Source organism: Oculina patagonica, chromosome 12, assembly GCF_052425735.1.
Source record: "Oculina patagonica isolate OP01 chromosome 12, crgOcupat, whole genome shotgun sequence".
Taxonomy (NCBI): Eukaryota; Metazoa; Cnidaria; class Anthozoa; order Scleractinia; family Oculinidae; genus Oculina; species Oculina patagonica.
This window is the reverse complement of record NC_135769.1, coordinates 3,092,665-3,104,602: the sequence shown is the minus strand read 5'-3', so window position 1 is coordinate 3,104,602 and position 11,938 is coordinate 3,092,665. Positions and strand designations below refer to the sequence as shown.

General features: G+C 38.5%; 3 protein-coding genes across 3 annotated transcripts; 1 reads left to right on the top strand and 2 right to left on the bottom strand.

The window, feature by feature from the left end:
• Nucleotides 1-1,371: 1,371 nt before the first annotated feature.
• Nucleotides 1,372-7,244, bottom strand: LOC144631876 (small ribosomal subunit protein eS10-like). Its single transcript, XM_078490462.1, has 6 exons — nucleotides 7,143-7,244; nucleotides 6,607-6,751; nucleotides 5,037-5,109; nucleotides 3,477-3,578; nucleotides 1,997-2,118; nucleotides 1,372-1,495 (listed from the first exon to the last, which is right to left on the bottom strand). Exons 2-6 carry the CDS (start codon nucleotides 6,748-6,750, stop codon nucleotides 1,430-1,432), a joined length of 507 nt encoding a protein of 168 aa, XP_078346588.1. The 5' UTR covers nucleotide 6,751; nucleotides 7,143-7,244; the 3' UTR covers nucleotides 1,372-1,429.
• Nucleotides 7,245-7,802: 558 nt separating this feature from the next.
• LOC144631869 (ARL14 effector protein-like) lies at nucleotides 7,803-9,507 on the bottom strand. The gene has a single exon (XM_078490456.1). It carries the CDS (start codon nucleotides 9,380-9,382, stop codon nucleotides 8,822-8,824), a length of 561 nt encoding a protein of 186 aa, XP_078346582.1. The 5' UTR covers nucleotides 9,383-9,507; the 3' UTR covers nucleotides 7,803-8,821.
• A 432-nt stretch (nucleotides 9,508-9,939) lies between these two features.
• Nucleotides 9,940-11,269, top strand: LOC144632957 (uncharacterized). The gene is made up of 3 exons (XM_078491713.1): nucleotides 9,940-10,058; nucleotides 10,155-10,211; nucleotides 10,346-11,269. The coding sequence occupies exons 1-3, from the start codon at nucleotides 10,023-10,025 to the stop codon at nucleotides 10,601-10,603; spliced, it is 351 nt and encodes a 116-aa protein (XP_078347839.1). The 5' UTR covers nucleotides 9,940-10,022; the 3' UTR covers nucleotides 10,604-11,269.
• Nucleotides 11,270-11,938: the final 669 nt, after the last annotated feature.

The following is an 11,938-nucleotide window of genomic DNA, read 5'->3' as shown; positions in this document are numbered from 1 at the left end:
AAATAAATGTCCCTGACCAAATATTCACAAAATGTCAGATGTAGTAGCAGCCTTCAGCCTACACTTCCAAGATAAAAAAATAAACATTGCCGAGATCACAATGACCTGGAATGTTTCTTCCAGCCATCAATTGTATAAAATCAGCGGTGTTATATTCCAATTTTCCCTGACTTTTCTTCAAAATGTCAATTTTCCCTGACCCAAACTAAAATTCCCAGATTTTTTCCCGCACTGTGGCATCCCTGTAACAGAACTAAGAGAGAAAAAAAAGTTTCCCTTCTTTTACAATCCAAGTTCCAAACCAACACAACTTACATAACTCGACATTGCACAGAAGTGACAGGGTTTGTTGATCCAAGTATTGGAACAAGTGGTGTGGGTCTGCAATATGCCTTTTGCCCCAGGGTTTGTACTGGTCATGGAAAACCTGGAAAGTCATGGAATTTTAGAATTTCATTTTTACATGTACGTCTGGAAAGTCATGGAATTTAAGCGTGGGCCATGGAAAGTCATGGGAAATGAAGTCGATTAAATGGTACAAAATAAATTAGGTTTTCTTTCGCGACAAAAATGTGGAAAACATGCCCATAATTGAGATGATTTCCAAGAAAATGGTCAAATTTAGGCCATGAAAAACTTGAAGTCATGGAATTTCAAAAACTTATAAGGTTATAAACCTTGTGCCACACATTGATTTAATAACATTCAAGGCGTTTGGTGTTCAAAAAATGAACTGAACTGAATTTTTTGATTTGACGTCCAAATACAGTAAAAACCTGTGTATAAGAACCTAGGTTTTTTCAAGTTAGCCTAAACAGGTTCTTATATAAATGGTATTTAGTGTAAAATTAGGCTAACTAGGTTCTTAATTAGGTTCTTAACTTTTGTTCAAGAAATAAAGTGGTATGTTTAAATGATCTGGTCTTTAATGTCCACTAACAGTATTCTTGGAGGCTTCCGTAAGCAAAATACAAAACTATTTTAATCTGATTCTGTTAAAATAAAACTTACACTGTAACCTTCCCTATAATTCCCAATTAATTCTATATTTTTGAGAAGATTGTTTTTTTCTTTTTTGAAAATGAGAACCTGTTTTAGAATTTTAGCCTAAAATGGTTCTTATGTGAAGGGTGCTTAAAAGTGAAATTTTAGCCTAACAGGTTCTTAAATGTTAGGTTCTTATACGCGGGTTTTTACTGTACCACATGGTGATTGCAAGCAGGCTTCCAGTTGGTTCACATTGCTCACCTACATGTCACTTGCCGTGTCGTTCATGTGGCTTGCACTTGTGACCCAAATATGTAAGCCTGCTAGCATGCTTCTTTTTTTAGGGTCAAAGACTACTTGACCAAAGAGTGAAGACTACAAAAAAGCTGTAATTCAGTGATGTTTATTTTTCATGCTATTAACAATGATCTTGCTGATTTGTTCACTGTGGAGGGGGAGCACCAAATCCACCACCAGAACCACCGCGACCACGTCCAAAACCAGCTCTCTGCAGAAAACAAACCACAAATGCACAAGATTAATCAACAGGAAAGAACAAAATAAAGAAAAAATATCTGCATTCCTCTTAGTTAAACTCAGATAATAATAATACATTGTACGGGATGAATGTGATAGAAACGTCGCTTCCTACTTTCTTGAATCTTGGCTTCATTGTATTGAATGTACATCCTCAAGAACACAAAAAACTGAAGGCAGTTTGAGATTACTACAACACAGAACACTATCTGATTTACCATTTCCCTTGTTTTTCATTCATGATTTCTTTATGAGTTTGATAAGAAATTTTCTTTGAAATGCATGTGGTTCTTTTTTTATTTTAATTTCCAGATTACAACACCAATTTTCTGGCTAAATTTGCTTGGAAGCACCAAGTCAAAGCACAGTTATCCAGTTGACCTACATCACTTAATTCAAAGCAAAATTCAAAGCACATCTAAAAATGATTGCAGATGCTTGGTTTTGCCTCCAGGGACATGTTTAAACTTACAAATTCAGGTCTGAAGTCTGATCCCGCTCCTCCTTTAGGCTCCATGCCTGGTGCTGGACCACGCCTGTAAGCATCACGGTCAGCCGAGTCTCCAGAAGGAGGCCCACGAGGTTGGTCTGGACCTGAACATGCATAACACTAATTAGAGATATTTGTGGGAGTAGGGATACAGGTTTGAACTTTGGCTGACAGTCCAGCAAGCAATGCTGCAAATGCACAAGGCTTCATCAGAAGAATGAAGAAAAGAATTACCGTAATGATTCGATTTAGCGCCCTCCTTCCAATAAGCGCCCCCTTTCGAATAAGCACCCCCCTTAGAATGTGTTTTTGTAAATAAGCGCCCCTATTCCAATAAGCGCCCCGATTCTAATAAGCGCCCCTATTCTTATAAGTGCCCCCTATTGTAGATAACTGCCTCTACTGAAGTCATTGACGTCAAATAGATAAACACATGAACATTTACTGTACCGTAGCATACATGTATTTCTTAACAATTCTTTTAAAAGTAGCTGAACTTTGAACAATTTGCTGGTATTTATTTTAAGTTTTGTTTTTAACATTTGGTTGTTTCTCGAAAAATTAAATAAGCGCCCTGTCCTGAATAAGCGCCCTCCCTTGAGGTGCCAAAAGTAAATAAGCGCCCCGGGCACTAAATCGAATCATTACGGTACTACCATGAACTCTACACAAGACTGCCAAATACTGTCAATTGCATCTACCCGTGAACCCATGCACTCAAAACAGGGGTCAGGTGTCAAACTTTGAAGTTAACACGAACTTTTGCACTCAAAATGCCCACCATAAACACCGAGTACGGATGAACTTTACACCAGAAATGATTCAAGTGAGCCTGTGTATGCATATTGACACAGATCAACATCAATTTGTCGGAAGAAGTCTCTATATCCAATATTTCCGCCATTTTGGAAACCGACACGTGTTATACTTTCAGCGCGAAAGTTGCCGTTATGGTCTGCCAAACTTCAAACCTTTGATGACCAATCATGCCAGGTTTAATACCCAATAAGAACCTGTTTTGGCAGCATGTGTTCACGGGTAGATGCAATCGATGGTAAAGGCTGGCTGCTTGGTCCTGTTTTACTACATAGTTTATCAACATAAATTCATCCTTGCTGTGATATATGAGCAAGGTTACTGAGGGCATAGTTAATAGAGGGAAATGGTTAGGAAACCCGGCAAAGTTCTTTGTTGTATGTTTTTGTTCGCTGTTTTGGGGGTTGACCCTGCACAAAACCTGACAAAATACAATAGGTGGTTACGTGGGTTCATGCAACTAACCAATGGAAACATTGCGATTATGTAATTCATGCATAGTGTATGAGCGCAAAACAAAAGATGTGCAGGGTCGTGGACCTTCCAACATAAATCTTGGCCTCTTTGTTTGCTTCTTTGATGTTTGCTGGGTTTCCTTACCATTTCCCTCTATTAACTATGCTGAGTTACAGACTTCTTAGCCTACCTTTAGGTCGGGGTCTTGCTGTCTCAGCCCTGGCCTGTCGGCGGAGGGTGGAGGGAACAATTTCAGGAGGGAGGTGAAGGAAATCTCTCAGATATGTGATACCTGATAAGCAAGTCAACTTTGACCTTTAGCTTTAAAAATCAGAACCTTGACATCACTGCACCTTAAGGCCTGGCTAAACTAGGAAACGTTGTTACCGAAACATTGTTGCGGAAGCATATGTTTCCTAGTTTAGCCACGCGGGGAACATATGTTGCGGAAACAAATTTTGCTTCAAGGAAACAAAAAATGTTTTTGTCTCAGGTCAAAAACATTTTTGCTTCCCGGACACAAACTTTGCTTCCGAAACATATGTTGCCCAGTTTAGCCACCCTGGAAACAATGTTGACTAGTTTTTGCGCATGCGTGACAGTTGTTGTTCCCGGAAAATTGTTTCCTAGTTTAGTCACCTGGGCGGCAAAACATTTTCCTTGCTTCCCGCTGATTTAGCCACCTAGGATACATGACAAGGAACAATGTTTCTGCAACAATGTTTCCTAGTTTAGCCAGGCCTTTACAGTAACATGCAAACTCTGCTCAAGTCAACGGTTATGTTTTTTGCTGCTGTCAATCATCAGAGCAGACCTCTCAGCAAAGTTCAAAACGTCACATCAGTGGGTTGTGATTGGTAGGTTTCAGTCCAATTTGTTTGTTTCTGTTTTTCAAGGTTCATTGACTGTCGCTATAATTATGATTGACAGCAGTGAAAACCACAATCAGTACCGGTAGTTGGGTTTTGAACTTCAGCGTTTACGTATTAATGCAAGGCACAGTAAGCTGATCTCATCCTAATGACCCTTTATTACTGTAGAACACAATGAACAGTTTAAAACACTGAACTTGGTTGATCATTCTGACTCTACTGGGTGAAAACAAGTTGAATTTTTATATGGGTATCATTACATAATTGCAGTAGTTTATGCAGACCATGCATGTTGTAGATTACGAACTTTTGTTTTTGTAAAAGGACATAGCAGAACATTTTATTCCACACTGGTGGACAACATTATTAACCCACTGAACCCAACGAGTTGTGGAAAAAAGTGTATTTTTTAGACATTTTCTGCTCAGATATGAGCTAAATCTGCTCCAAACTACTGGAAACAGCATTTGAAACATGGAAAGATTGCCTTTCTTTCCACTTGCATTGTTTTTTTTTTTGGACATTTTTGCTTGGGCATGCGCAAAAGTCAAGGTTTGCTTTGGAGTGTCCTACTGCTTTAGACTCTTTTCTTTTTGCGATTTTTTTCTCCCAATTTTCCTTTTTCTCCTTTTCTTATTTTTATGGTGCAGTTGTTGCCCTTTCACTGGGCTTGCTTACATTTCAGGAATTTCTGAGAAAGCATAATCCAAACAGGAAATTCTTGCTATTGAGTAGCCAAGGGTGGTGGAGGCAAACTTTACAACAAGCTTTTCACTCAAATTTCTCAGTATACTCGTGTGTATTCAAACTGAATTAAACATTTCGGCCAGCACAAAAACCAATGGGTTAAGAAACTTATAATATAAAATCTAAATTACCCTCATTTGTGAGGTACCAGTAGTAGTGTTTCCATGAAAACTTTTCTTTGATATATCCACGAGACCTCAGGGACTACAAGAAAAATAAAGTAGATGACAAATAGAAGAATTGAAGGCACTAAATTTATTTCAAACCACTCAGAGCTGCCTAAAAAGCCAATAAAGCGTAAAAAAAAAAAAAAAAAGAGGACAATTAGGCGTGAGCAGCAAAAAACTTTACTACTACTACTGGCTAAAAATAATAATACAGTCAACCCCTGCTTAAAGGGATCCTCTGCTCTAAAGGCAAGTTGACGTAAAGTTGTTTGTAATAATGCCTAAATTACAAATTTTACGGAAAAAGGAAAAATAATCATTTAATTACAACCACAAATGGAAAAGATCATGGCTTTTAAATTTTCCACGCAGCGCCATTTTGGAGTTTATGATGTCAATGCGTTGCCCAATTGGTTCACACAAAAAAATCGCTGCTTCCTGACAATAGAAACAACGCAATGATGTCATAAATGACGGTGCGCAGGAAATTTAAAAGCGCAAAAAATTACAAATCAAAAGCCCAGTATTCAAATAAAAAAAACAAATCCACAACTTTTAATAACCAACTTGGTAGACTTCGCCCAGAACTGTTTTACAGAGACATGACTATTAAAGACACACATTATTAGAGACAGACATCAAAGTCCTGAAAAAGAAGAATTATCTACTGCTATTGTGGACTGTCTCTTTTAAAGACACTAGATTATTGTCCCCAGTGTGTCCATAATAGAGGGTAGCAAAGGGGGTATCGTGATCCTGTTTCACGCACAAGTTTCAACCAAATTCACGTGTCACATATACTTGAAACAGCAGAATTCACGGATCACGTGTCTTTTCTAGCTATTTTCATGCGTCACGGTCTAATTTTTGCCCTTTTCACGCGTCACGGTCTAATTTTTGCCCTTTTCACGTGTCACGCATAAACCCTTTGCCCCCCTCATAATAGCAGGAGTTGACTGTACATCCAACAACAACAGTTTCAAAGAAAAAACTAATAAAACCACAATGGAGAAAGCATATCACAAGTACATTGAATCACGATAACTCGAACCTTCAAGGGAAATCGAAAAAGGTTCGAGTTATCAGGAGTTTGAGTTATTGGGGGTAAAATTAGTGAGAAAATGACCTGAAGGGAATCGAAAGAGGTTCGAGTTAGCGGGAGGTTCGAGTTATTGAGGGTTCGAGTTAACGGGATTCAACTGTATCACAAAAATTGGGTTTACCTCGGTGTAAGAACCTGTGATATTTTTCTTTGTTTTGGAGCTTTTGTTTTCTTGCTCTGTATTGTTTTTGACGCTCTTTGTTGCTTTGTCCGTTGTTTGTTTTACGTCACCGGCGAGTTTCACAGGTTCTTACACCGAGGATGAGCCCAAAAATTGGCCTCAAGTATGTTGTTCATAATCATAACTTATCATCCTATCCATACAAGACACTTGACATTTCCTCTCAAATGATCATTTTAACTACCAAAGACTGTAACCACACAAAATGTACGTGGTGAGTCAACTTACAATTTACGGTTGCTATTACCTACCTGCGCAGCCTTGATAACTTGTAAATTTGGAACTCCCTCAATATCTGGATGTTTTGGGTTGTTAAAATCCTTCTTCGCCACCATGACTCCCTCTTTAAAGAGGTATTCGTAGATGGCGATCCTATTTTTCTTGGGAATCAACATCCTATAGGGCAGCAGAGCGAACGCACGGTAAGAGATTTTTTAAAACTTAATAAGATTATAAAAGAACATTAACAAAAATTATCGCCGTTATATTCTGTTCTGATTCATTGCTACTGTTTGTGCCTGCTTTACGGGAAAGCTAGTAAGAATATATATGCAGGAAACGTATAGGGTACAACTTATTTCGCTTTGACTGATTTCAGTACATCACTGAGGGAAGTCTTATGTATCATTTATTTACAATCTTTTTTATCGCATTGAATTTAATCTTGCTTGCAAAATATGAGCAATTATCACTTTTCTAGTGTTTCAGCTTTCTAATTTTATTGAAAGATCGCAGGATGATCCACCGATGGTTGAAAAATCTCGCGGATTGCAAGCACATTACTCACTTTTCTTCTCCAAGATGGCGACCGCAGCAAAAGAGGACGAGTAGAGCATGCGTGACTTCTGATAGCCTTCGTGACCTTAGTGACCGAGCCTTATTTTAGGAACGCGAAGAACTGGACTAGACTAGGAGCATTTTGAGACTACTTGAGAAAATATATTGAGACTTTGAGGAAAAGGGGAAAAGAAAGAAAAATAATGAGTCATAAATACTGTTTTAGATAAAAACAGAAGTACATAATCTAGATCATGTACTTCTGATAAAAACGCAGGATTTTGTCATTTGGCGTTGTTCTTTTCATGAGGCCCTGCCAGGGTAAATTCCGACAAGCAACACGGCCCAGAAAGTAGCGACAGCACATAAAATAAAATGTCGACAAAGGATAACCCTTAATTGGAATATTTAAATTTCGACAAGGACAAGCAATTTTTCTTCAATTCAACTATCGACAGCGGTAGTGCGATAAAACAGCAACATGTAGCCTGCGCCCCCACCCCCGCAATCCCAAACGATTGCGCTTCGCGCTTGAACTTCCCTTCTCCGTCCCCTTCAAACGCCGGCCACGCAGGCTAAGCAACATGGAAATTTTAAAAGTTAGACGAGACATGGAATCCCCCCCTTGGCAGGGCCTCTTTGATGACTTTAAAGTTGACCATTTAGAGCCACATTAAAAAAAAAGCCCAAATATTAAAACTAGAGATCAACTGCAAACAATTTTTATACTCCATTAGATGGCTTTATTTTATTTAATTTCTATGTCACATATAGGCACATACAGTTTTTCAAACTTTCTAAAGCTAATTGCCTCACATCCCTTTTTTTGTGGACTTGAGCTATACAGAGTAGAAAGATGCTTGGAAACTAGGTACCGTAACTGAATTGCTCATTTGCATGAATATTACTCAAAACATAAATGATCCATATATATTTTACTTGTTGTATCACAACCTAGCTATTTTAAAATATTCTTCTTAAATATCAAGACAACATATACAACATATTTTTATAGAACTGAAATAATTTTTAACATCAGTTTATGAAAACCGACAGTTATTCCAATTGTTTTACCCTTCAAGTGAAATGACTTCTTTCTCTTTAGTTTGGATGAGAACATTATGTCCCTAGGTAATAGCAACAGGGTCGACATTGGCCAACCGATCAGGATTTGCATCTCGAGTTGGCGGCAAATTTGTCCAGAACACTTTTTACCAGAATATTATGTTTAATGAATTAAGAATGATCTTAGAGTAAGTTTTCTCTCCTTTTTTGAGACCCTCAGCATTGAATGAATCCCTTCATATTTCCCTTGCTGATCAGGGCCATTCCATTTTATATCCACCCCCCCCCCTATTGATGAGTTAAGTCAAAATTTACCCCCTAAGACATGATACCCCCCTTCAGATATAACCCAGATTTTCAAAACCCCTTCAGAAAAAAGCCAACTTTTCCCTAACCCCCTCAGAAATATTTAAAAGATCAAAGTATGTCGACAGGGCTACCCCCTTAGAAATGACTTTCCGAGCCCCTTCAGAAAATCTATCTATAGGGGGGAGGGGATGGATATAAAATGGAATGGCTCTCACATGGAACTTTTCTTATATCATTTATAGAATTGTTTTTACAGTAACGGTGGCCTAAACATGTTTGCCAAGGCCAAGCTTTCACGTTATTGAGTCTAGGATTTTAACGATTTCCCAATCTCCGAGATACACTCGGTAGCGGATTCTCAATTTCAACATCTTTCAAGTAAGTCCACTGTCGATCGCAACGACATTCAACACCACACTTTTCCGATCCACAAGACGGGCAAGGAAAATGGCACCCGGGGCAGTTAGTGTCCTGACAATCACACACATCTCTTCCATCAGACATGCGAACTCCTGAGCGGTCGTGAAATGTTTGTTTTTGCGGTCGTCTTCTCTGCCTTTGTCGTCTTTTAATTCGGTTAGCAGGGTCTTTCTGAACGAGTCTTTTCAACTTCCGCATTTCACGGCGACTTGTGTCAGGATTAAAATCTTCTAGCAGTGGCCCGGGACTCTTAAACTTCAGTGCATTCCTTAGTTTCTCCGTCCTGGAGCTTTCTGAGCTAGTGGATCCTGTTCGAGTGATTTTAGCTGGGTCATTCAACGAAAATCCACAAAGAATGGGAGCCTCTTCCGTAACACTCGTTTCTACGGCTGTTGGAAACATTGGAAACTTGATAATCTTTTTATCATTTTCTCTCTGTGGATCAATTAAAGACATCGCAGAATAAGCTTTGAGCCTTCTTTAACCTTCTTAGAGTTGTATTCACCCTTTAAATAGGCCAGGATTTTACGAAAAGTACATCCAAAAAGAAACAAATGATTCCACCATCTTTGATACAATGACTCTTCCGACTCTTCCCCAGTCCCACCACAATGTTCACTTTTATTTCCGGTAAGCGGCTTAGTTCAACTTCCGGTGGAAATGCAAAGATTTGTAATGAAATTTTCCCTTAAATTTTCCACCTAAAATGAGATGAAATTTTTTCCAAAAACGAAGGCAACCAGCAACAAAAATAAATAAAAACATATCTTTAATAAATTACTATTTTACGACCTTCCGTGTCGCCTCCATTTGATATTGCAATTTATTATTTTCCAAGCAAAGTTAAAAATTTTCGGCTCAGATTTCTTTGAGACGAAAAACATTTTTCATTAGCACTGAAAAACAGCGAATAAGAGATGTTTGCCAAAAAAAAGAGAGAAAAACAAATAATTGAAGCTTGTAAAAACCGGGATTTCACGTTCAAAGTCCAAAGAATCCTGATTGGCCGGAAGACAATGAACACTTGTCATAAAAACTCATTTCCGGAATTGTTGCTTAGCGGTGAGAAAGCTCGTTTGTTAAAAATTTATTTCCAATGGTGTCCCACGATAGGACCGAGCAGCAAATAGTGGTACGAAGAACTCTTTTGTGTTTACTTTGAATATTACTACGTCAGGGCGTTTGTGAATAATTTTAAATTTGTGTATCCACGTTTTGTGTTTTGCAGGCTCGACGCACGAATTCGTCATCAGACAGTGGCGAGAAAAACTGCGCCATGAAAGAGGTTCGTTGTTTATCGTCTAAATATTTTTATGAAATCTTTATCAGCTATTAATTTTGCCTAATGGTCGCGCTCGTAATGTTTACTTCTGTGGGTAAGTTGCTCTTTTAAAGTGGTGCTTTGTCCTGTGTTTTTAGAGAGACGAAAATCCGAAGGAAGTAGACTTGAAAGAGGAACCTCCACGGGAAGCCTTGAAAGAAGAAGGTCCTCCGGAGCAACAAGCGGGTTTTTTATCGAGAGTATCGGGTGGTGTTTATAGCAAGGCAGCCACAGTAGTCGGAGGAGTTGGTTGGGTAGCAGGGACAGCTTTATCAACGACATATACTGCGGTTTCAGCCGTCGGAGGAGTTGCGCTAAGTCCGTTCAGGAAATCCCAAAAGGACAAGTCCGATTGAAAGACGTTTCTAATTTCTACCTACCTGTGTCTGTGAGTCTTGTGACACGAAACTTGAATTTTCTAAAACAGAGCGACAAATGGCTTGCTACGAAGGCCTTTGCTTTCATGGACAGAAAACTGAGGTAACATTTTGTTTCTTGTTGATATAAAGACTGTTTATCACAAAATGGAACAAGAAACCGCAAAACCGCCACGAAATATTCGTAATTGTCGTATCAGATACAATTAATGTTATTTTTATGTTTCACACGAAAGCCGTCTTTTCAGCTTTAATCTGTTTCTTTTTCTCGTAAATTATTGTTGTAATAACAGAATATACTTGAAACCTTACAGAATAGCAATCTGTAGTAATGAATTACCATTTATCGTGTTAAATTTTGCTAGCTCAGCTGTTCGTCCCAAATTGGCATTTTGACACCATTTTGTAAATTCGCAGAGATTCTGTAGCCTTTCCCAATTTTTTTTTGTTTATACAATGGTTTGGAGTTAGTACTGCATAGGGCAGAGTATTTTATAGTAAAATGATTAGAGAAAATTGTAAATAGAAAATTGTTATTTGAGAGTAATTCCTTTATAAGAGAGAGGAATTAATAGTTAATATATTTCAGTGGCATTGTGAAGGTCGGAAGCTCGTAATTTAAATTAAAATTATTGTAAAAAATTATGTCTGTTTTTGCTCATTTCTGTGGTAAATCGAGTAATATTATGCTGACATGTTCAACGTTATCTGGATCCTTTCAACATCTGGAGGATCCAAGCTAAAATTATTTAGTAAAGACACTATTTTTTTGGTAAAAATGCACTATTTGTACACCTGCAAGGGTTGCCCATCAGGCAATCAATCAGTCATGGCTGATATTTACAAAAAGAAGTAATGACAAATTTAATAGTCTCAGGTTTGCCATGATTTATCATTTTGGGAACTTTTAAATTTTCTTATAAATACATTAAAGTGTGTACCACAGTCCGAGTGAGTGGGAGACACGGTGGTCTAATGGTTAGTGCGCTGGACCCTGGATTGAGCAGTCCAGGTTTAAGCCCTGGCAAGGTCACTCTGCTTTGTGTTCTTCGGCAAGACACTTTACTCTCTTCACCCTGGTGTATAAATTGGTACTGGCAATTTTACTGCTGGGGGTAACCCTAAGATGGACTAGCATCCCATACAGGGAAGGGGGGGGGGAGTAGAAATACTTCTAGTCGCTTCATGCTACGAAAACCGGGATAATGTATCAGTCAATTCTAAGCGAGATCATGCTCCCCCCCCCCTTGGGCAAATCCCCGGGCATTTGACTTTTTTCAAAATGTGTGATCATTTTGAGTTAGGTTTTCTCGT